This window comes from Manis javanica, chromosome 4 (assembly GCF_040802235.1).
Source record: "Manis javanica isolate MJ-LG chromosome 4, MJ_LKY, whole genome shotgun sequence".
In the NCBI taxonomy this organism is placed as follows: domain Eukaryota; kingdom Metazoa; phylum Chordata; class Mammalia; order Pholidota; family Manidae; genus Manis; species Manis javanica.
In genome coordinates this window covers 148,565,544-148,589,114 of record NC_133159.1, presented here as the reverse complement: position 1 = coordinate 148,589,114, position 23,571 = coordinate 148,565,544, and the positions used below count along the sequence as shown (strand labels likewise).

General features: G+C 40.3%; 1 protein-coding gene and 1 pseudogene across 1 annotated transcript in view; both read right to left on the bottom strand.

The window, feature by feature from the left end:
- LOC140849100 (DNA ligase 3-like) overlaps positions 1 to 23,571 on the bottom strand; it is an 854,661-nt pseudogene that overhangs the window by 511,567 nt on the left and 319,523 nt on the right.
- LOC140849098 (leucine-rich repeat-containing protein 37A-like) overlaps positions 657 to 23,571 on the bottom strand; it is a 37,717-nt gene continuing 14,802 nt past the window's right edge. The window contains 9 exon segments of the mRNA XM_073235350.1: positions 657 to 4,710; positions 8,655 to 8,759; positions 9,132 to 10,822; positions 12,908 to 13,026; positions 14,999 to 15,073; positions 15,644 to 15,715; positions 18,487 to 18,567; positions 19,337 to 19,408; positions 22,352 to 22,423. Of these exon segments, the coding sequence (XP_073091451.1) occupies positions 4,660 to 4,710; positions 8,655 to 8,759; positions 9,132 to 10,822; positions 12,908 to 13,026; positions 14,999 to 15,073; positions 15,644 to 15,715; positions 18,487 to 18,567; positions 19,337 to 19,408; positions 22,352 to 22,423 (2,338 nt within the window). The 3' untranslated portion in view covers positions 657 to 4,659.

Here is a 23,571-nt window from a genome sequence, read left to right as displayed (position 1 = left end):
GCAGGTGGCCCTGGCTGAGCCTTCCTACACTCCTGAAGAGGCTGAGCCTCCAGTCCAGCAGGAAGCCCCAGCTCAGCCTCCAGAGCCCTCTAGTGGGGCAGAATCTTCTCAAACCCAGCAGGAGTCTCCAGCTTGGCCTCCAGACCCTTTTGAGGAAGTTGTAGCACAACCTCCAGTCTATGATGAGGTGACAGTTCCAGCTGTGGGGCAGGATCAACCTCAGGATTCAGACTTGCCCAGTGTCAGTGTGGAACCTGTTGGCCTGGAGCTCACCATGATTCCGGAACCTCCACCTCTAGGTCTAGAGCCATCTGAGACAGGTTTTCCTTCACTGACTCAGAATTCGGTGATGAACACCACCACAAACAGCATATGTGAGCTCTGTAGCTGCACAGACGAGACACTGGCGTGCGTTGGTCTCAGCCCAGAGCGGAAGCTCCAGAGTGTGCCCGTGCCAGAGCCGAACGCTCACAATGGCACCTTCACTATCTTGTAAGAACCTCCTCTCTTCATTTGTTCCCTGTATCCTGCCTGTCCTTGCAGCATTTTCCTCAAGGACTTCCTGGCCCCTCATTTCCATACCCTGTGCTGACTGATGTCCTGTTGTTATGTTTTCTTAACTATTCCTTGTCTTCCTTTTCCTTCTTAAGATTGTTCTCCCTTCTCCAGTCTTTTTTTAGTTCTGTCGTTTAAGTCTTTAAATAGATGGGCTTGGTGTCCTTGTTGAAAATTAGTTGACCATAGATGTGTGGTTTCATTTCTGGGCTCTGTTCTGTTGATGTTGAACTCTCCCCATGCCCCATTGCAGTCACCGACCATCAGTGTAGTAAGATACTATGGAGTTATTACTTGTCTTCTCTATGCTCTACTGCCCTCCCTGGGGTCCCCCTACATTATGTCTGCTTTTATGCCAGGGTCACATTGTTTTGATTACTATAACTTGATGGTATGTTTTGAAATTTAGATGTGTGAGGCCTCCAATTTTGTTTTCTTCTCAAAATTGTTTTGTCTATCTATGGCCCTTGCCATTCCATATGAATTTAATCCATTTCTCCATTTCTGCAGAAATGCATTTAGAATTTTGATAGAAATTACATTGATCTGTAGATTGAGAACACTTAACGATATTGAGTCTTCTAATCCATGAATATAGTGTATCTTCCTACAGGCATACCTGCTTTTATTGCACTGCACAGATACTGCATGTTTTACAAACTGAAGGTTTATGGCAGCCATGCATGAAGCAAGACTTTTTGTGCCATTTTTCCAACAGCATTTTCTGATTTCATTTCTCTCTCATATTTTGACAATTCTTGCAATATTTAAAGCCTTGTCATTATTATTATATTTGAATTGCTACAATCATGATAGAACTTTAAAGGGTGAGGAGTTGTTTCTTATAGATGAGCAAAGAAAGTGTTTTCTTGAGATGGAATCTGTTATTCCTGGTGAAGATGCTGTGAAGATTGGTGAAATGGCAACAAAGAATTTAGAAGATTAAGTTAAATTACTTGACAGACAGCAAAGAATTTAGAATATTACCTTAACATACTTGATAAAGTAATGGCAAGTTTTAGGAGGATTGATTTGAATTTTGAAATAAGTTGTGTGGGTAAAAGGTGATCAAACAGCATCTCATGCTACAGAGAAATTGTTCATGAAAGGTAGAATACACCCAGAACCAGAACTGCCCAAACTACTTCTGAATTCTTGGCTCATAGTAATTGTGAGGAATGTTTATTGTTGTTTCAAGCCATTATTTTGGTGCAATCTGTTGCATACACCAGATAATCAATACACCATCTGATGCAGAGATTGAACCAGGCAAACGTGAGACTCTCTGAGCTGACAGATTAATGAACGATGCCCTTGAATGGTTGGAGACTTTGGTTCTAAGCTCTAGCTCTTCTCTACCATAATATTTCCATGTCAACAACCCATAGGTATTCCTGGGCACAAAATTCCTTGACCCTTGTTACGTGAAGAGAAGAGGACAGCAGTACCAAATGTGCAAAAATAAAGAAGGGTTTTACTGTTTCTCAGGGAAACTTACAAAGAGAATGGGAAGAGGGAATTAGGCCAGACTTAGCTGGCCCAGGTGTCCATTGGATAGGGGTCCTGTAGGGAGGGAGCCTGTCTGGAATGTATCACGCTTATATGATGGCAAGGCAGGGAACATCTATACCACTAACAGTGGAAACTGCAACGATGAAAGAAATGATCTCATTAGAAAGATGAAGTCTATTTTTCCATTGAGGTGGTTGGTACCTGCTGAACTAGTTCTCTGCTGAGCTGCTGAAAGGGGAAAGGAAATGAATCTCCAGGAGTATCCAACTGGCTTCACCTCCTAGATTCCTGACACTTCACTGATCCCCTTTCCTAGGTGATGCATGAACCTTATCATCATCTAGAATGTTCAATCTTTCACTCTGTGAACATAAGCTCTTGTCCTTCCAGTTCTCACTCAAGTAGATCCAGTGTCCCAAGTTCTTCACCTGCATCAAAACCTCCTACCTGGTGCCCCATTTTCTCCTAGTTCCTACTTATCTAAACCCCCAAGTGGCCTCTGTACTTCTAGGCCACCATTAAATTACTCCTCCTACAACTCAAGGTGGATCATGTCTCTTCTCCGCCTAAAACATCAGTAGTTCTTGCTTTGTAGTTCTTATTTACTAATAAGAATTGTGCAAATTTGAGGTAGTGTTATATAAAAAAGATATTATCTAATCCTCACTTTATGCACCCACTATGAAATAAGGCAACTCTCCCAGAATAGGAACCTGGAGCTGCCGGCAATCCCGGCCCACATGTTGGGAAGCCCAGCAGTACCAGACTCTCCATTCTTGGTTTTTTCAGCTCCCTATCTTTGTGTCCACCTGTCTTATTGTAGGTGGCCCCGGGCAGGCTGGGGCTTCCTCTGTGCTGGTATCTTGGGCTTCACTCTCCTCCCTTTGGCACCCAACCCTGAAGTCACATCCTTTTCTATTACGACTTCACTGAGCTCCCTGGGACAAGAAGAATAATGCCAAATCTTTTACTGTTAAAAGAAATAATAAAACTTTTAGTTATTACCTCATTTTAGATAAGAATTTTAAATTGTCCCTAATCTTTTACCCTCCATCCTTCTAATGTAGCTTCTGCGCCAGGTTTTTCTCACGTGAGGCTTCTGTACATATCCCAGAGCCAAAGTGGCCGCATTCTCCAGAAAACGCCCCCTTAAAAAAATTAAAAGGAGGTATTAATTCCATGCATCCCTTGCTTTCTCCAGCAACAGCACTTGATCCTTCTCAAATTTACCTGATTCTCACCCTCTTCTGAGGGTTTATCCAGACATGGAAAGAAGCCCCTTGGAGGAAAACACACACACAGATAATAATTAGTGATTCATGCTATTTTTCATGTCTCTCACAATGTGTATCTCTCTCTTATTAAGACTACTGGGTAGCTCAGTCCATTGTCACAAGCAAAATCATTACAGACCTGGGATCCTGAAAATTATTCCATGCATGCTGAGCTTCAGAACTTCTCTGTATCTGTCCTTTATAGCCCCACAGTGTCTCTGGGGAGACCTTTGTATGTGGCTTGGCATGGAGTGTAGGCAGGATTTCAGCCCCACTCACCTTCTTGGCCACTGGCCAAGTGCCCTTGTGCAGTAAGTGAACTGCTCAAGCACACCGGGCAGAAGTGTTTTACTCTCTCCAGAAGCATTTTACACCAGTATCTTTTGGACTCAGTCTCACATGTGTCACTTGCTGGTGGGTGGGGGAGAAGGTGCTTCTATTTTCCTAGCTGCTTTATCCTATAAGTTGAATCACACCAAGTTATTGCTGAGTCCAACTAGCTCACTAACTTTCATATGTCAGACTCTCACCGATGAGTGAATGGTTCACGAAATCAGTTCAAAGGTCATGACCAGCACTGAAACACAAAATATTCTTTTCAATACAAATGCAATAGAAAAAAATCAGAGTGCATAATACGTGTGTTTTAGAAACTGCTTGTACCTATATGGTATGTGTGGTACATGACATAAAATGGAGCTCACAGCCCAAGCACAATAATCAGTGGAGAAGTCCCCAGTGGGAAGGAACCATCTTTCTACTACTCACTCTATGACCATGGGGCAAGATCATTTCCTTTTCTCCTTCTCCATTTCTTTATTGTAAGAAGTACAGATAAACTCCTGTCTGAGGTCTCTCCCAGTTAAAATTCTGTGAGGTTTGGTAAAGGCAATAGAGACTGGGGGCCCATAAGCCAGTAGGATGTGAAGGGATGATTGACAGGAAGGGCTCATATATTTGACCTTCCATCAGCGTTGAAGGAGACTAGCTTCCAGGACCATGTGGCCTTCTCTGCCCTTTCCCCAGAGCCTCTGAGCAGACCTCTGGCCAGGCCTCATGTCCACCCCTAGCAGGAAGAGGTACAACCAAACCTTTCCCCTCCAGCCACTTTCCTTCCAGGCCTAGTGACAGCAGATGCGACTGTGCCAGGCGCATTCTAACTCAGCTTTGGCTGGGGAGCTGCTTCTGAGAAGCAGTAGGGTAACTAATCTTCCTGCCTTTGACGGTTTCCTCACCGTAAAATGATGTGATTGAAATAGATGAGTTCTAAGCTTTCCTCTAGTTCTAAAATTCTACTTTGGAATGGCCAGATCAGTATTTATCTTGAGCCTCCTTCTTCATCCAGCGTTGCCTTTCTACAGGAGAACATCTATTTTGAAAGAAAACATGATCATGATTATCCATCATGATGGGCACTATTTCCAAATCTTTATTCATCTTTTCATTTTAAATCTCATCTACCAGTGGAATGATAACCTTTCTGAGGACAGGAATTCTATTTAACAGTCCTTGGACTCTTCCACAGTACCTAACTTGGATCATGCAGGTAGCTTGCAATATATTTCACTGATTGTTTTAGATGACATTCAACAGATAATCCCTAATGAAAACTCTTGGAACTAGGAAAAGAAATTATCTGCAAGGATCCTAAACAGCATCATTGTTTTAAAGTCAAGAACAAGAGTGGAAAAAAAAAAAAGAACAAGAGTAGGGCGCCTGTTATTACTGCTACTATACATTATTGTTGAGGAGGTCCTAATCAATGTGATAAGAAAAATGAAGCATTGTAAGGGAAGAGACAAACATATTTGCATGTGAAGTGATGAACATCCTAAAAAGCCGAAGAGGATCAACTAAAATTTTATTGGAAATAATATGAGAATTCACTAAGATACAAAATCAAGAGATCAATATACAAACCTCAAAAGCATTCCTATACACCATGGGTAACTAATTTTAAAATGGAAGAAAGATCCCATTTACATCAGCAAAAATGCATAAAATACCTCAGGGTAAACTTAACAAAAAACGTGAAAGACGTATGTGATGAAAACATTAAAACTCTTCTGAAGGACTTTAAGAAGATATGAATACATGACCCCGAGATACCATATTCCTAAATTGTTGTGAAGGTAAAAGTTCTCCTCAATTTACCTACTAATATAAAGCAATCTTATTCAAATCCCATGATAATTTTTAAATTAAAAATCTAGCCAGCTAATATTTTGATGGAAAATATTAGAAAATATGAAGGAAAAGGTATGAAATGTATGAAAAAGATCAAAGGGCAGGAGCTCACTCTATCAGATATCAAAATAAGTTATTAAGCACCTGGAATTCAATAGTGTGTTTCTAGTACAAGAAAAGGTAACTGGATCAACACAATAGAGTCCAGACACAGATAGTATTTTTGATCAGTGAAGAAAGAATGAACCACTCAGTACAGGATTTTAAAACAATTGGATCTTCATGTGGGAGAAAAAGTTAAGATTCACTGCCTCAACCACACTAAACAGCAAATAAAACAAATTCTAGATGGATTAAAAAATGCAACAACACATGTTAACCAGAAGAAAATATCAGACACTATTTTTATACCGTCAGGTGGCAGAGGCCTTCCTGCAAACCCGCACCCGCCGGGCCCTGCAGTGGGACTGGCGGTGGGGCCGGCACGCCTCCTGCTCTTGCCATTGTCCTTCTCTCCCCTGGATCGTTTGTCTTCCTCCTCTAGATCTAGAAAACTTTTACATTAAATATACTAATCCTTTCAGTGGCTTTCATTGAATTGCAATGTTTCGAATATCTCTCAGGGTTCTTGTCTTCAAGGAGGAAAAACAACCGTGGATTAAGGAGCAGAGACTTTGCAGTTGAGCACCACTGGGTTCTACCTTTGTTTGGGGCCTTAAACTGATCTCCCTCATCTGTGAAAGAGAGATGGTGATACCATCCTCACAGGAGTGTGGGGATTAGATCAGAAGATATATGGCAAATATAGTCTGAAATTTGGCATAAATCAGTACTAAGTTCACTAATGGTGTCACAGGCAAGGTGACCAATCTATCAAAGGCATCTGCTTGTCATATCAGGCTTAGAAAGCTCTTTCCCACCACAAGATATAAAAATATTGCTTATTGCTTCTATTTTTTTCTAATACTTTCATGGATTCTTCTCTTCTTTTTGTTGAAATATGTTTATTTAAGGTAGAGATCTGCTGTTATTTCTCCCCCACCCCCCATATAGTTAGGGAGCTGTTCTATTACCATTTATTCATCTTTTTCCACCAATGAGAATATTAAAAGGTGACATTTCAAAAGTCCTAGGAACACACGGGTCAGTCTATTGCTGGACTCTGCATGCTGCTTCAGCTCATGGTTAGGTGGCATTGTTCCTTACTGTGGAACTGACATTGCCTCCTCTTTCCCCCTTGAACACCATTATTGTCTACCACAGGGAAAACATTACATGGCCTCTGTCCTCAAAAAGCTTATCATCTAAGTGAGGAGAAGCAATAATGAAACCATATACATATTTACATATATATAAATGCAAGGTTAAACTACATGGACATTAAAAGCACTATGGAAGCTTATATAAATTCCAAAACAGCAAAAGGTCTTTTGCCACCTGGAGGTACAGTGGTCACTGCCAGGGCAATGGCTAATGACTCCTTTCCCAGAGGCCTTGGCAAGCTGACCCCATGCTAGCTACCAGTCTCCTAGACTCAGAGACTCACCAAGAGAGAACTCACTCGCTGCAATCTCAACTGATTAGTATCACAGCATTGATAAAAAGTCAGAATGCCAGAGTATGACTTGACAATGAGAAATATATCTGTTCCACAGACTAGCTGTGTCTAGATAGATAATCAGGGGGTTTCTGGTCATCACCAGGGTGAGGCCTCTTTGGCACACTAAAGCGACCTGACCAAGCGACCTGCAGGTACACATTTCTCTTTAACAGTTCATCCATCCAGTCAGGTTTTACTCAAGATGGATAGGCCAGGAAGCCCTTTGGTCCTTAAATATCTCTACTCTGAAGTTATTGCCCTCAAGGCTGTGGTCTTGTTTGCTTTTTATTGCCCTAGACTGAATGATTATATTATTGTACAAAAGACAGAAGTGCACTTTAAAATATTTAGTTCACTTAAATGTTTCCATGTTTATAAAAGAAATATTTCAACATTTGTGTTTTGTTCAATAAAGAAAATTAATTGCTATAACCCTGGAAAAAAATATCTCTGCTCTGCTCCACCATGTGTTGACCTTGGTGTTTCTCTCTTGGGGAGCTGCCTTTTAAAAAATTGCTTATCATATTAACATTGCAGGGGAGAGGAATGCCTCACCATGGCCTCTAAGAAATGGTAATAAGTCTCACAGAAGGACTAGGACAAGGAGGACTGGAGTGTTTAGGCAAGGGTTCATGAAGAAACATGAACTTGAGTTGGCTTTGAGAGACTCAAGGGACTTCTACAGAGTGCAACAAGGGAATTTTAATGGGAAAAGGAACAGACAAAAGTAGGAACGGGCATGTGACTGGGCATCCTGGGGAGCCGCTCTGGCTGGAAAGAGGGCTGTCATGACAGTTAGAAAAGATAAATAAAGAAAATGAGGTTGGGTTGGTATGGTAGAGTCAGGATTACCAGCTAATAAAATCACTGTTGTTGTCAGCCCTGCTTGTTGGGAAAGATAACAAACCATTGTGTTATTGAACAAAAGGCAGGCAGGCAAGCCAGCTCCAGAAGGACCGTCAATACCAAGTGCTTTAGAAACCCTGACATGGGCTTTTGGCTGCAGTGATCTGACTGAACCTATTTCCTCAATGCCTTACATGATGGGGAAGAAAGTTGCTAAGTAAATCTAATGAATCAACAAGATCACACTTTTATCTTTTAGCCGTGTCCTTTCTTCCAGGGTGACTGATCGCTCACGAGGTGGAGATCACACATCCCTCATAATTCCAGTCAACAAGGAAAGAAATCAGTGGTAGGACGGGAATGACTGGTGTCAAACTGATATAGTTTTGAGTTGAAGATATTTTACTGTCAAGTCGACTCTGGCCTTCTTAAACCTCTCAAAACAGTCTAAAGGCTCATTATTTGGCATCAGTTCCACAGAGATCTCCTGCAAGGGGGGTTCCTTTAAAAGTCTCTGGCATATACTTTACAGGAAAAGCACAAAGCATATCTCAGTCCTTGTGACTAAAAAGGAATATCGAGTAGTAAGAAGTGGGAGAGAGGCTTTGATTTTCAGTTTGTGGATACTGAATCTAAAGACAGACTATCCTCTGGAAGCCTGAACTAATTGTTGTCCTTACCTCAATGAGACAGAAAACTGCAATCAACGCCATCACTGCTCCTGCCACTGTTGATGCCAAGATGACTTTGATGTGATGGTCATGCCCCAAAACCTCTTTTGTGAACTGAAAAAATAATGGAAAATGACTTTTTAGAAACAAAGAGGTGGAAAGGATGAAAGCTAACTATTCTAAAATCTCATTTTTTCAGGCAGGTAACATAAATGTTTTTGAAGAACGTACCAAATCTAATGCTAATGATAAATCAGCATTTTCTCGGTTTATCTTGGGTGTTAGGTCCCCTCCTCATCTACCCCAGCAATTGTGGCATCATTGTCTGAATGAGCACAGTGGGAGATCACTGTCTTCCCCAAAGTCCAAAGCCAAGACAAGACATAGACTAGGGGCCGCGGCCGTGGTCTTCCCGCCTGGGTGCTTCAGTGCCATGTCCTAAACTGACTAACAGGCTGCGGGCCACGTTTTGGGAGTTATCCTCACCTCCTGGAACTCCTGCTCTTTCTGTTCACTCTGCACTTCTGGACTCTCATTGATGTAGTTTTCTATTTCCCAATGGTCTGTATCCCAGTCTGCCCTGGGCTCCTTTGCTTCTTGCTGCTCACTGAGAAGCTTCATCAGGAGGCCAGTCTGGGAGATGAGCCTGGCACAGGCCGGTTTCAGGTGGGTCTCCGAGCAGCCCATTTTCAGAGTCCAGATAACATGAGAAATGAGCCTTCTCACATCACTGTTGGTGATGAGGGACCGCAGCTGCTCGTTTAGCTGAGCTTCGAGGTGGTCACCTGGAGATGAGCTCCCTGGGAAAGGGAAGGCTGTGGACGTGGAGGGAATGTCAGTGCCCACATTGTCGTGTTCCTTCTGTGTTTCCTTGCTGAGTTTGGGAGTTGGCATAAAGTTGTCTACAGTCACCGCAGAATCTGCAGCGGAACCCTTCTTATGGGCAGTGACTTCAGGGGTAGGTTCTTCTGGAGCAGTAGGGTTTTCTGTAGAAGGATCCAAAAGAGAAAATGGTTCCGGAAAAGGATTTTCCTGAGAAGTCAGTTCTAATGATGAAAAAGCCGCTTGTGATGGGGAGTTCATATGGCTCATTGCAGCGAATGGAGGCTTGTTCACAACCATCGGGCTATTGTGTGAATCTTTATTGCTGAACTGTCTACTCATTTTGGCCTTGTGTATTTTGTGAACCACATCCCACCATGTTTCAGGAAAGAGGTACTTTTCTCTGAAATGTGAGGTTGGTTCAGAAGCCTTCATATTTCTAATTTCAGCACTTGCAGCTTCTAAAACAAAAATGCTATCAGCTAGGTCTTTTGATTTTGATGTAATCTCAGGTAGAGATTTTGGGGTATTGGAAGCAGAAGGGCTGCCCATCAAGTACTGGACAGAAGGGACGGCTGCCTCCTGTTCCCATTGGAATGAAGACTCTGTGTTGAAGGAGCTTCCTGCGGTCTCCCTGGGGGGCTGCTCCACGTGAGGCTCCTCCAGCGCCCATGGGGATGGCATCGTGAGCCCTTTTTCTTCGGCTGTGCTCTCGGCAAGGGGCTGGGCCCTCTGCTTCCTGTTGATGCCAGCCTTCCTCACTTGTGTGAGTTGCCTCTTACGTATGCCCTTTGGGCCCTTGTTGACCACCTTCATACTCCGCAGCCTCTTCCCTACACTCTGAATCTCTGGTGGGCTGTTTTCTTGTAATTGGGCAGTTTCCAATTTTTTGGCGGAGATTTGGTGTTGAAACTTGGGACCCAGAAGTTTGGAATGTAGAAGCATGGCATGTAAGATATCTTCCGGAACAGAGATTTTTCCCCATTTATTTTTGTCAGCGGAAGTGCTGGATCCAGGTGGAAGAGAAGTGTTCTCTGCGTTGTTTTGCAAATGCCCCACAGGTTCATGTCCTCCTTGTAAGTTTGAAAGAAGTTTTTTAATGAATTGTAATAACGCTAATTCTGCACCTTCCAGATATCCATCAGAGAAATAAGGTAATACGTAGTTTAGTGCACTAACAACACTTTCCTGGCTAAAGTCTGCTTGCTCGCTTTTGAAGGCTGACAAACTGATGGCATTTTTGTCTGCGGCCACCTTCTCTGGCTCGATAGTCAGCTCAGAGCTGCTACTCTTCTTCCGGGATAGTAATGCCTTCATGAACGACCCTTCTGGGTTCCCTATAGATGTTTCACCATCTATGAAAAAGAAGAGATTGCTTTTCATCTTACTACGCTGATGGACAGTGACTGCAATGGGGTTGGGGGTAGGGGAGGGACTTGATACTATGGGTGAATGTTGAAACCACAATGTTGGTCATGTGAAACCTTCATAAGATTGTATATCAATGATGCCTCAATGTTAAAAAAAAAGGACAGACTTTTGATAGAAAGGCTTTTGATAATGAAAGACTGATAAGACAGCTTTTTGTCAGTCCACAGCTATATATCCCAGTCAAATAAATTGGGAATCAGCAAACATTTGAGGTTCGAATAGGAGAAAAATAAACACAAACTTAAACCTTTGGTCGGCAACAACAAAAGGAGAGGAATGTGTCCTTTGAAGAAACAGCTTCCTGCTAGGAACACTCCATAGTGCAAAATACACCGTGCAGGATTATTCCATTGGTCCCTGAGGGCCAATTGTCGTGCTCAAGAGAAGCCAAGGCTAGAAGACAAATGCTCCCCCTCAGCTAGATTCTCTGCAGATCTAACACTGACTCTTCACGTTCACATACCCCATCCTGTAGTGCTTCACATGCAAAGGGAGTGTGAAGCTTTCTCTCTTAACCTCTGCAGTGTGTTCCTGTTCTTGCTACCATCACAGATGACCACACCACCACCCACTGCAAACAAGTTCCCTTCTGCATATGCCCTTCTCCACCTACCCACCTATTCCTTTGCTTGGTCCCTGCTTCCATATATCCCAGCCCCCATAAGAGAAGGCTCTATACAGGGGAAAAAAAACAAAAACAAAAAAACACCATGTCTACCCTGGCTCTGCTTAAATTTGAGCAGGGATCTGGGGTGTGGGTTAAGAGAGCTGTCAGGTTGTTATGTCAATGTGGAATATTCAATAAACCAATGGAATAATACTGAGGTCCTAAAATGCAAAAGGGAAAAAAAAGAAAACTTTTTCAGATGCCTGCTTTGCTTTCATTTAATTTCATTTCTAGTATTTCCAGCTCTACTTGGGTAACCATCTAAGGCTTCTGACTACGTGAAGGTCAAGGGCAGCTGCACAAGTTCACTGGCCAGCTGGGTTTATTTTCCAGAAGAAGTACAAGTATTTTTGGTGGTGGTGCTGAGGGTCAGAGGGGGAGGTAAGGGTCGTGACGAAGGAGGAGCATGTGCTCGCAGAGAGCTCCAAGCTGAAGCTAGCTGACCTGAGCACTAGGCTACAATATATAACATTTGGATCTCATTTTTCCTCACCTATAAAAGTAGAATGAAAATGCCTCTTTTGTCCATCTTTAGTGGGAGAAGGGAGTGATATAACAGGCAAAAAAATTTTTTTAAATAAGCAACATTGTATTTATACAAGAAGCAAAGTATTATTTATGATGTGCCCCAGATCATTTTATGATGTGCCCCAGAGACCAGTATCCAAGTTATCTGGGCATGAAAGCACATTTTGGAAGTCATCAGGTTAGTGCCAATAAAACCTACTCTATAGAAAAATACTTAAAAGCACCTGAGTGTTTTGGGAATAGAAAGGCTTGAGTTTAGAGCAAATTTAGAGTTGGACAGTCTAAGAACAGAAGAGCCTTCCCATCCATTAGGAGGGCTGAGCAGCAGCTTCTGGTTAAAGAACCAGAAACTCTTAGGTTCCAAAGAAAACTTTTATAAAATAGCACCACTTGTACTCTTCTGTAAAAATTGCAAAAACAAAATAAAGAAAATATATATCTATACTTATCCTACAAGACAAAGGGCACATGAGACCTAATGCATATAAAATCAGTTTGTGAACTGTAATACGTGTGTAAGTTCTCATTCAGGGGTTAAGCACCAGGCAGAGAGCACAGCACACAGGATGTGGCCACTAGTGTTCATTCTTTCCCCTCCCATTCCTTTGTCTTGTTCCTTTAAGTATGTGGATTGCGGTCACTGTTAGCTTAATAATGTAACTGAGAATCTGACTTTTAACAAAGGAGTAGTTCTTGGAAATGTAGGGAGTTGAACTCTTAATGAATTAATAAAAATAATGCAATTAATACCATTAGTTTGAAAATTAACAGTTAAAACATAAATAAAACTTATCATCGGGTAATGGTAACTCACCACAATATGTGGTGCTTGTCAGACATTCACTGTCACAATGCAGCTTGACTGTGTTGCAGAAGACCTCAATATTATTCTTAAATTGGCAGAGGCAGCAGGCCATACGGCGAGGTAAAATCCTATAAATTGAAACACAGAGAATTCAATCAGTGGTAAAGGAGGTACTTGACTGGGTAGAAGAGGCAGGCCCAGGCCACCCACAGGGCTGTGCAAAAGGAGTTCTTGGCACATATGGCCTGTGAGGTTGGCTAGGGATGACTTGGCCAACTGCTGTTCTTGAATACTGTAAATAAACAGGAGGACAGAGATGCCTCACAGTAGGGTAAGAATGGAAGTGGGTATCGTAGGCCTAGAATAAAGGTGATAGGGATTAGAACTGGGTGACACTGATCTGTTAGAGATAAATGATATAATTGAGACAACTGAGGAAATTTGAATATCAGCTCTTCATTGGATAACATTATGCATAGGAATTTCACTTCTTCAGTGTGTTTTTCGTATTTTAAGTATATAGGGAAATGATTTGGATACCCAGAGAGGAAGGCATGTAGCTGACAAGAGAGGGACTGACTGGCAGATGCAGTGGGACGTTGAGCAAGACGAGGCTAGAGCAGGGGCCAGTAGATCTGACGGTGAGGGGAAGACAGTCATTTCTCAGCTGACCTGACAAAAATGGCGAGAGCAGACTGCTAATGCAGGGGCCTTTCCCATAGTAATCTTGTGTAAGGCCATCATAACCTTAGCATAATACCAAATTTCTGTTAGCTTGCCACATTGGAGGGGGATAGCACAATTTAAGGTGCAGTAAGTTGTGTAATAAATTGTGAAAAGCCCTACAGAAACATTTTTTTAAAAGTACAAAGATAGAAAATGAAATTTGACCCTTCACATTGTATGTGAAAACAAACTAATAAAAATGGATCATAGATAGACCTAAATTAATTAACCAACAAGTATTCAACTTATTAAAAGAAAACATAGGAGAAAAATCTTTGTGACTTTGGATCTGGCAATGGGTTCCCAGACAAAGATTTCTTAGATAAGACACAAAAAAGGCACAAACCCTATAAGAAAAACTACTACATTAGAGCTAATCAAAATTCAAAAATTAAAGACTTCTGATCTTCAGAGATACTTTTAATAGAATGAAGACAGGCTATAATCTGAGAGAGGATATTAGCTGAACACATATCTGAGAGAAAGGACTTTTTCCAGAATATATAAAGCACTCTTAAAACTCAGCAATAAGATAAATATCCAATTAAAAAATAGATTTGAACAGACATGTCATTAAAGAAGATGTCTGCACATGTATAGACATCATCATCAGAGATTAGAGATCTATTAGAGAAATGCAAATTAAAACCACATTGAGACACAACCACACACCTCCAAGAAAGGCTAACATTTTTTTAAAACTGAATAAAAGGATGAGGTGAAGATGTGGGGCAACTGCCAACTCTCAGTATACTGCTTTCTGGGATGCAAAATGGTGCAGCTACTTTAGAAAACAGCTCAGCAGTTTCTTCAAAAGTTAAATACATAAATAGCATATGATGCTTCAAAAACATGTTCACACAAAGACCTACATATGAATGTTTTTCATACCTTTTTATAGCCACAACTAGAAACAACTCAAATGTTCATTAATTAATGACTGCTACAGAACTCTACTCAGCGATAAAAGGGAGGGACAGCTGTGACAACATGGATGACACGCAAAAAGATTATGCTAAGTAAAAAGAGCCAAACACAAAAGGTTACATGCGATATGAGTTCACTGATAAGACCTTCTGGAAAAGGCAAAAACTGCCAGGATGAAAATCAGACTGGTGGTGGCCAGGGGCTGGTGGTGGGAGGAGGGGTTTGCCTGCAAACGTCCATGAGGGGCCTTTTTGGAGTCACAGGGCTTCTGCATTTCAAATGGTGGTGGTTACATAACTATACATTTGTCAAAATTCATCAAACTGTACACTTAGAAAGCGAATTTTATTACATGAAAATCATATTCAATAAGCCTGACTTAATAAAAATAATGAAACTTAAAAAAATCAACTAAGTGAAAATAAATATAAGAAAAATCAACTTAACAGTTTTTCTAACTTGGGGCTCATCGTGACGATGCTCTCCACTGTTTTAAGTGTCACTTGGGTTTTTCCCATGTCTCTGAAGGAAAAAGCACAAACGTTTATGATACAAACCCAAAGACAAAAACTCTATACTTAAAAAGATACTTAATGACACATTATTACTTCAGTTTTGGCTTCTTTGTCTAGCCAGCCCCAGTTTACTTGCCACAGATAATAATTCCAGAGAGAAATTACTGAAGAAATTTAAATTTATTTGCATCATCAAATTAATGACCTTGGCCCTGAACACTACGATCTTGTTGTCATCACCCTGCTTCTCATTCTCACCTGCACCCACCACTCTAGAGTATTTACTTTTTAAAAATACACCTTATTCCTCCTTGCTTTCTGGGATAAATTATGTTTCTACACGCATCTACACATCCCATATCTTTGCGCATTCTTCAGCGCCACTCTCTTTCTCTGATAGCTTGTCTTGCACATATACATTCTTTCTTAATCCTTTCTTTGCCCAAAACTCTTATTTCAATAACCCAGTTAAAATATAAATGATTCCTTTTTAGCCAAAATGCAAAATACTAAATCTTTGATGAAAGTAAAGGAGCAGAAATCATCTCATAAGCCATGAGATTGTTGCAATACTTACAAATATTTTAATGCTCTCAATTTGAAAAAATAAGAATCTTCAACAGTTGTCAGAAGATTATGACTGAGATTTCTGAAAAAATACAATAGAATTAAAATTATCTGCATTTCATGAAACATATTCTTTTTTTTGTTTTTTTGGTATGGGACTTACAGGTTAAAAGAAGAAACTCTTATATGTCTTTACCTATAAATCACACTTAGAGTCTGTAAAGCACTCTCGCTTTGGGAGCTACCTACCTAGGTCTCTGGATGATAAAGGGGAGAAGAGAAAGAGGAAAAACACAGAAAAAAGTGGAAAGCAAAAACTTTTCAGATTGAGAATCCCACAAAGTGTCTACGCTGGGGGGGAATCCCCTTGCTCTGAAGGAAATGGTATTCCTAGGTCCTCCATAATTCAAGGTGCTTTTCTTTCAGTTCTGGAAATTAAAACAGTTCCACAGTTTAAACCTTGCTGTGACAGCAGGACCAGTTCCTTGGTTTTGGATCCAAAGAGACAGGGATAAACCTGAGAGGAGGTGGTAAAACCCTTACTCCCGTCACAGCCTTGGCTACACTGCACGCAATCACCTGTTGACTTGTCAGTCTCCTGGATTGTCAGCTCCTTGAGGGCAGGGACGACACTTTACTGTCAGTGTCACTCCTTGTCTGACATGGTCCCTGGTGTTTACTAGGTATTTAATAAATGTTTTTGAATAAATAAATAACATTTTGCTTACGCATCAATAAAATGAACAAATTCAATTTTGATGCAAATTTGTATTCCAAAATGCTGAGATTTTCTTCTCAATTCTTTAAAACAAACAACAGACCAAAAAAAAAAAACAGGAAGGAAAACTCTTCTTGTAAATTAACATTAATCAAGAATCATTAGTGCATTTTGCAGAATATTATTGTCACAACTAAATCTATTGGGCTGCCAGGCATTCTGTGATCAGCTTTTCACATTTAATCCTCACAATAACCCTCTGTGCTACATATTATTATTATTGCTACCCCATTTTACAAGTGAGGAAATTGAAGTAAAGAGAGGTTATATAACTTGTCCTAAATCATCAAGCTAGTACTAAGAAGCAGAACTGAAATCTGAACTCAGTTCTCGTTCCAAAGCCTGGGTTTAACTTGTATGGGGGAAAGGGATTTAAGACAGCTTTTACTTTAACCTCAATTTTGAGAGCACTAAATATACAAATAGCTTTTCAAATTTGATCTACCCATCTGGGAAACCTCTACCAGAATTACATTTTCTCTTTTTATTCCTTTTCCCTAATCACCTCCCATGCTTAAATATCTACTTAGCCTGTCGTCATTAAGACTTTAGAGATTTAAAACCATGTTGCAGGAGTATCAGTGAAAATGATGAAGTAAGGATATCTGAAAATTTATCCTATAAAGGAAAAACAACAAAATCTAGCAAGAAATGGTCAAACCAGCTTTTTCAGAACTCTGGATATTTAATCAGTGGGCTTACAGCAATGTGGGGAGCATTTATTCAAGAAAAACATTAATTTCTCTACAAACAGGGAGATCTGTGCTGCTTTAACTTCTCCTAGACCTTTGCTCTGCATCCAGTGGTAGCTTTGAAAAACAGCCCGAGGTCCTTCACAGCCTCCTTCCCAAAGACTTGTCTCTGTGTTACTATCTGGTGGTGCCCTGGAGGACCTTACCTGAAAGGTTTGCCTTTGACCTGACTGGGAGCTGCCAAGTGCTAAAAGCCTCTCCTCAGAGGGCATTTTTAAAAACAATTACAGGCAAATGGTTTAATATGGTAGGTGTGGGAGGCAGTGGACAAAAAATAGTTGAACCAAAAAGCTTAAAAAGACAAGCTGAGGGAGGAGATGTTCATAGGGACTTTGAAAGGCTCCAACACATTCCTGGGGAACTGGAAGCCCATGAGACATATTTCTGAGAATCTAGAAAAAAACCATCAGCACTAATCAATGAGTTCAGCAGGGTTGTGGAACACAACATCAGTAAGCAAAAATTAGCTGTATTTCTGTACACTAGCAGTAAACAATCCAAAAATGAAATTGAGAAAACAATTCCAAATATAATAGCATCACAAAGAATAAGTCTTAGGAAAATTTTAGCCAAAGAAGTGCACGATTCATACACTGAAAACTATGAAACACAGGGATTTGCCTGTGTCACAGAGAACTTGGCTGTGCCACAGAGCATTCAAGCAAAAGGGAGGAAAATCCCCATTCTTTATTGGATAGTCAGGAAAGAAAGTACAATGGAATGAGGCTACAGCAATATATTTTCTTTATGACTATTTTGCATAAGACAACTTAACACAAACATCTTTTTCCATACCTCAAAGGATCCTACTGCTCACACATAATTCACGTCAGAGCTAAACACTGTTTGAAAGGTATTTTTCTGGGTGACTCGGGAGAGAAGATCCCTGTGGCAAGTTTTCAGAACTCCTTTCATTTAAAAGAAGCTGATGGCTGAGGAAGCACCGACACCAGTTGCTCCCTGGAGAACTTTCTGCTAAACCTAGTTCTTTCAGCGCTGTGTTCCAAGAGCAGGAAAGAGTTAGGTTCAGAAGTGGAACTGTGAGGCCCACCCACCATGGAGAGCGTCACAGTCGTGGATCCCTGTGACAATGCAGACGTGGGTGTTACATGATGGAGTGTGGTTGTTGCCTGTGCAAAAGATCAGGAAAGCGTAGCCTGCCATGTATGACTCAGACATGTCTCCTGGCCCCTCTGTACCTTAGTTTCCTCATTGGAAAAAAAATGGATCTTACAAATTTTTCAGAGCTCCTACTGAGCTGACCCCCAGCTAACTAGTAACTGTATCATGTTTTTACACATATTCATCGTCTATTTCACTTACAATGTGTGTAAGAACTGCATTCCATGCCAGGCCTGAAATGTTCCAAAGCTCAGTTCTGCAATTAGATTGCAGCCAAGATTTCTACAAGAAAAAGAAGAAAAAAATTTCAGAACATTTATCCTTTGGCAGGGATTCTAACCTGTATATGATGAAACATAACCTCAATACTTCCTCATACACTAAAGAAATCTCACTATGGAAGATATTTGTTTTGTTTTTAATATTTGTATGAAAAAATAGATTGTATATCAAGTATACTTGTTTTATAAAAAAGAGAAAGATGGATTAGTAATTGACATCTTCTCATTTTTTTCCTGGTATCAGTGGTATTATTACAGAAAATATAAATAAAATAAATAAAATGTACTTTTATGAAAGATTTATACTTTCATGTTTGTACATCTATTGCTAGATACAAAGGAATAAGTGCCCAGAACACTTGTCTAAGTGATCTTTAATTCTCTAGAAAAGGGTTCCATGACTGCACTGCTGACATCTTGGGCTGGATAATCCTTGTTGTGGGCGCTATTCTGGGCACTGTAGGCTGTTGAGCAGCATCTCCGGGCTCTGCCCCCCAGATGCCAGCAGCATAACTACAGTTCTGACAACCAAAATGTGTCCAGACACGGCCTAGTGGTGCCTGGGCAGAAAATCACCCTACTTGAGAACCCCTGCTCTAGAATGAGTCACTCTGATCCATATGATAATTCTTACACTAGTGTTTCCTAGAGACAAAAAGGATGTGGCCACATAATTTTAGTAGCTCTCCATTTAAAATATTTCAACATAAGAGGTTTACAATTAAGTTTATAAAAATTCCAAACATAATTAAATTGTATTTGTAACTTACATAAACTGCAGAAAAGGTAGTGATTCGAATGTGCGTCTTTCAATACCCTGTATTTTATTGCAGGATAAATCTCTGGGAAAAGGAAAAGGAAAAATATTGTCTCAGCCATCAGATATCTAATTAGCAGAGATAACTAGTAGAGGTTAGAATAATCACATTGAATAAGTAGCTCTTATCTAAACTCTAAACCCTAGAAATTATTATGTGAACCTTCCAGAGCTCCTATCCCTGCCCTCACCTAAGTCTCACTTTCATTATCTTCATAAATAAAATACACAACCATAGATCTTGAGAGATTGTTGAGATAATCCTTCCTGACAGCAGAAGGACTGATTAGATCAACTTTTGTGGTCTTATCAAATTCCATAGTCGGAGCTCAAAAGCTTTTATCTCCATATATAATTTCCAATATTGAAAAGAATATTCTCACATTTGCTAACCTTCCTGGTTTTATTCTTTCTAGGCCATTTCAGCACCAGAAAAAATAAGAGATGCTCTTTCACAAAATTTGAAAGGAAGTTACACCTCTAAATATAATTACTTTGAACTAATTCAGAATTATACTTTCTATTATTTTAACGGAAGTTCACTTTTGGTTTCCATTGCTATAATAGTCCATGAATTTAACTGCTTCAGTTGTACAGTGGTGGGACAACAGAAAACAACAACATGGTATTGGATTTTTATTTTAAATCACTCACTCTTGACTATTACAGGTGACTCTCTTATTTCTATTGGTTCAGGCTTAATCCCTCACTTTTCACCTAGATGCGTATTAACTCTTCTGAAGGGTATGCCTGCCTCTGGTTCACTCCTTTCTAATCGGTCCTGCACAAAGTCACCACATTAACTCTCCATGAGTGGTTCTCAAACACCAGCATCGCCTGGGAATTTATCGAAGATGTAAATTCTCAGCCCTACTCGGGACCAACTGAATCAGTAACTGTGGGGTGGGTGCTTGGGCTGTGAGAAGCCCTCCAAGTGATCTTCCAGCAGGCTGAAGTTTGTCCTAGAGTGCTGCCGAGATAGCATGACAGCTTGTTCCCCTCGGCTTGGCCTTCGAAGCCCCAGAAGGTCTCGCCCTAACACCCGATGTACTCTATAGGACAAGCTATTTTTCCCTTGTGCTGCCTTTCTGCCACTCTTCTTTGCAAACTTATTCTTCCCGAGATGTCTGTCTGACGATACCCAAAAGCCCCTCAAGCTGCTGCTCTAACAGCGTTGCTCTTGTAGCATCTTTTTTTCTAACTTGAAGTCTTTTTCCCCTCTTTTGTACTCCCCGAACAATTCATACCTCTCACTGCCCACATCCATTTCCCCTTGTAATATAGTTATTTTTACACCCCATTTCCTCTGAGTATAAACTCCCTTAAAGTATGGACAAGGTCTTACTTACCTGCATTGTCTACCATGTTTAAAACTGATACATGGACATAAACTCACATATTTATAAAATGAATGAAGAGCTGGGGAGTCCAGAAAAGGGATCATTTAAAACTAAAAGGCTTTTCAAATACCTTCCTCTTCTGTGCCTCTTCAGCACTTTGTCATTCATTCAGTGCTTATACATGGTGGTCTGAGCTGGCAAGTGCATTTCCCCTGTGAGATCATGAGTTTCTAGAAGGGTAGGAACCCTGTATTACCCACTTTTATGCCTGTAATACTAGGCACAGTGGTTGTCATATTCTTTTCTGCCTTTTTATTCATTGGCATTTTTTTTAAGTAATGACAATACTTATGATAATGAAATACTTAGCTTACAAAACATTTTGCAATAGAAGTAATGAAGGGCCTAATCCACTGAGCAGTTATCTCATTTGTTTGGAAGGTTTGGAGCCCAGATGGCAGAGGTACTTAAGAAGATCAATACAAAAGTGTCCCTTGTGGCTTGAAAGGTTTGAAAACTCAAAGGACTACTTTTATTGTCACGTAAGACCCTTTATATCTGACTCCCTTAAGTTTCTATGCTTGCAAGCAGACTCTTCTTGCAAAAGAGCATCATTAATTAGGGTAATAAGGATGACATATACAGCTCTGCATGCAAAAGACAAAGAAGAAACATAGACCTTTTATAGTAACATAGTATCTCCTTACTTCTAAACAAAAACAAGTACTACGTAGGCATTACTTCCTTGACAATGAGACTGAAGAGATTTTTAGTTGGTAATTAGAGAAGTTAGGGCCATTTCTGATATGCTTATTTAGTGTAAATGTAGACATTTCCAACTATATCAGTTAATCACCACGTCAAACATTTGTTTTTAATATTGGTATAACAATTCCTGCATTGAAATCCTAAACACCAGTCTCTTCTCTGGGAAGCTATAATCTTGATAATGTTGTTTACATAATTCATCTACTTGAGTACTTAATATTTCAATGTTAATTTAGATTAAATTATAAATATATTCTGGGTTAATGGCATTCAAGTTAATATAAGTATTCTATATTTTCTTGTCTTTTAGGTGACAATATGGTTGCCTTTAATTCCTCTCATCTCACTAAACCAACTTTTACAAATCTTTTCTGTAAAGGCTGGAAAGTAAGTATTTCAGGCTTTTCAGGCTACATAGAGTCTCTGTTGCATGTTTTTCTTTCTTTCTTTTCTTTTTTTCTTTTACAGCGCTCCTTTAACAAAAGGGCTGTATAAAAACGGACCATGGGCTCGATTTGATCCATAGGCCATAAACTAAATGTTAATATAAACAGAGGGCACAGAACACTTACATACCAAGGCTCCTATGGGTGTCTGTAATTGCTCAGACCTCATTACCACTTTTCCTCTGTAATTGAAGGGTTTTTCTATCTATAGCTTGTCCATATAATTAAAAAATTGAAAACACATAGGAGGTATTTAATGCTAGAGACTGGCTAGTACCCTCCCTACACAGACTTACAGAATCCTAAATTTTTATTCTTGGGAGAAATTATAGAAATTGTCTAATTTAAACCCCTTATTTATGTTATAGATAATATAACTGAAAGCTCATAAATAAGTGTGAGTATCTAACTTACAAATACTGGAGGGATAGCAGGCCTTCAAATGAGTCCTTATGTAATTCACTGAACTGATTGTCACTGAGAATTCTGAAAAATGGAAAGGTTACTTCTGAATCAAATGCAAAATAATTACAATTATTTACATATAGGACTAATTTCTACATGTGGGGGAGACCTGAATAACGATAATCGTACCACGTTAACACCCTAGTTCTTATTAATTTAGGGATGGTGATCTCTGCTCTGTTTCCATTCAGATCTTTCTTGTCATGTCCTCCTCTGTGTCCCTCTCTCTCCCTCACACACACACACACACACACACACACACACAAAACTATCCATCCACTCTTCACTCTTCACACCAAAATGTGTATTTAATACCTACTCTCTTGATTCCCAAGTCTCTTTCAGAACCCAACTGTGGGTCGCACGATCGTCTACAGAACTGCCATCTCCTGAGCCTTAGTATGGGAACCCCACACAGAACTATGTCAAGGCTGCAAGTGGAGCTGTTCAATTTTCCTCCCATTGACAATATGGTTTCAGAGAACTAAAAAGTGCATTAAGATGTGCATCCAGTTTAATACAGCAGCAGACTCACAGACTCTGAGAATGGACTAGTGGTTACTAAAGGGGAGGGGTGGGGAAGGCTGGGTGGGGAGGGACGGAGAAGGGGATTGAGGGGTACTATGATTGCTACACATGGTGTGTGGGGGTCACAGGGAAGACAGTGCAGCACACAGAAGACAAGTAGTGACTCTCTGGCATCTTACTACGCTGATGGACACTGACTTCAATGGGGTATGAGGGGACTTGATAATATGGGTGAATATAGTAAACAATGTTTTTCATGTGAAATCTTCATAAGAGTGTATATCAATGATACCTTAATTTAAAAAAGTTAAAATGTCCACATTAATAATTATAAAGCAAATACCCATGTAACACCATTCATGTCAAGAACACTGCCAGCATCCCAGAAGCCCTCAGTGTGCCCCTTTCCCATCACAAACTGCTCCCTGACCCACTAGAGGTAACCACTGTCCTGACTTTTTAACTCATCTCCCTGCTTTTGGAATGTGGTCTTACCTTTGAGGTGTCAGCCATAAACAACATAGTGCAGTCTTGCCTCTTCCTGAACTTAGTATATAAATGGAATCATATTATATATGTATTATTTTCTACATTGCTTCTTTCATTCAACCTTACCTTGCAAATTCATTCCATCCTCAGGT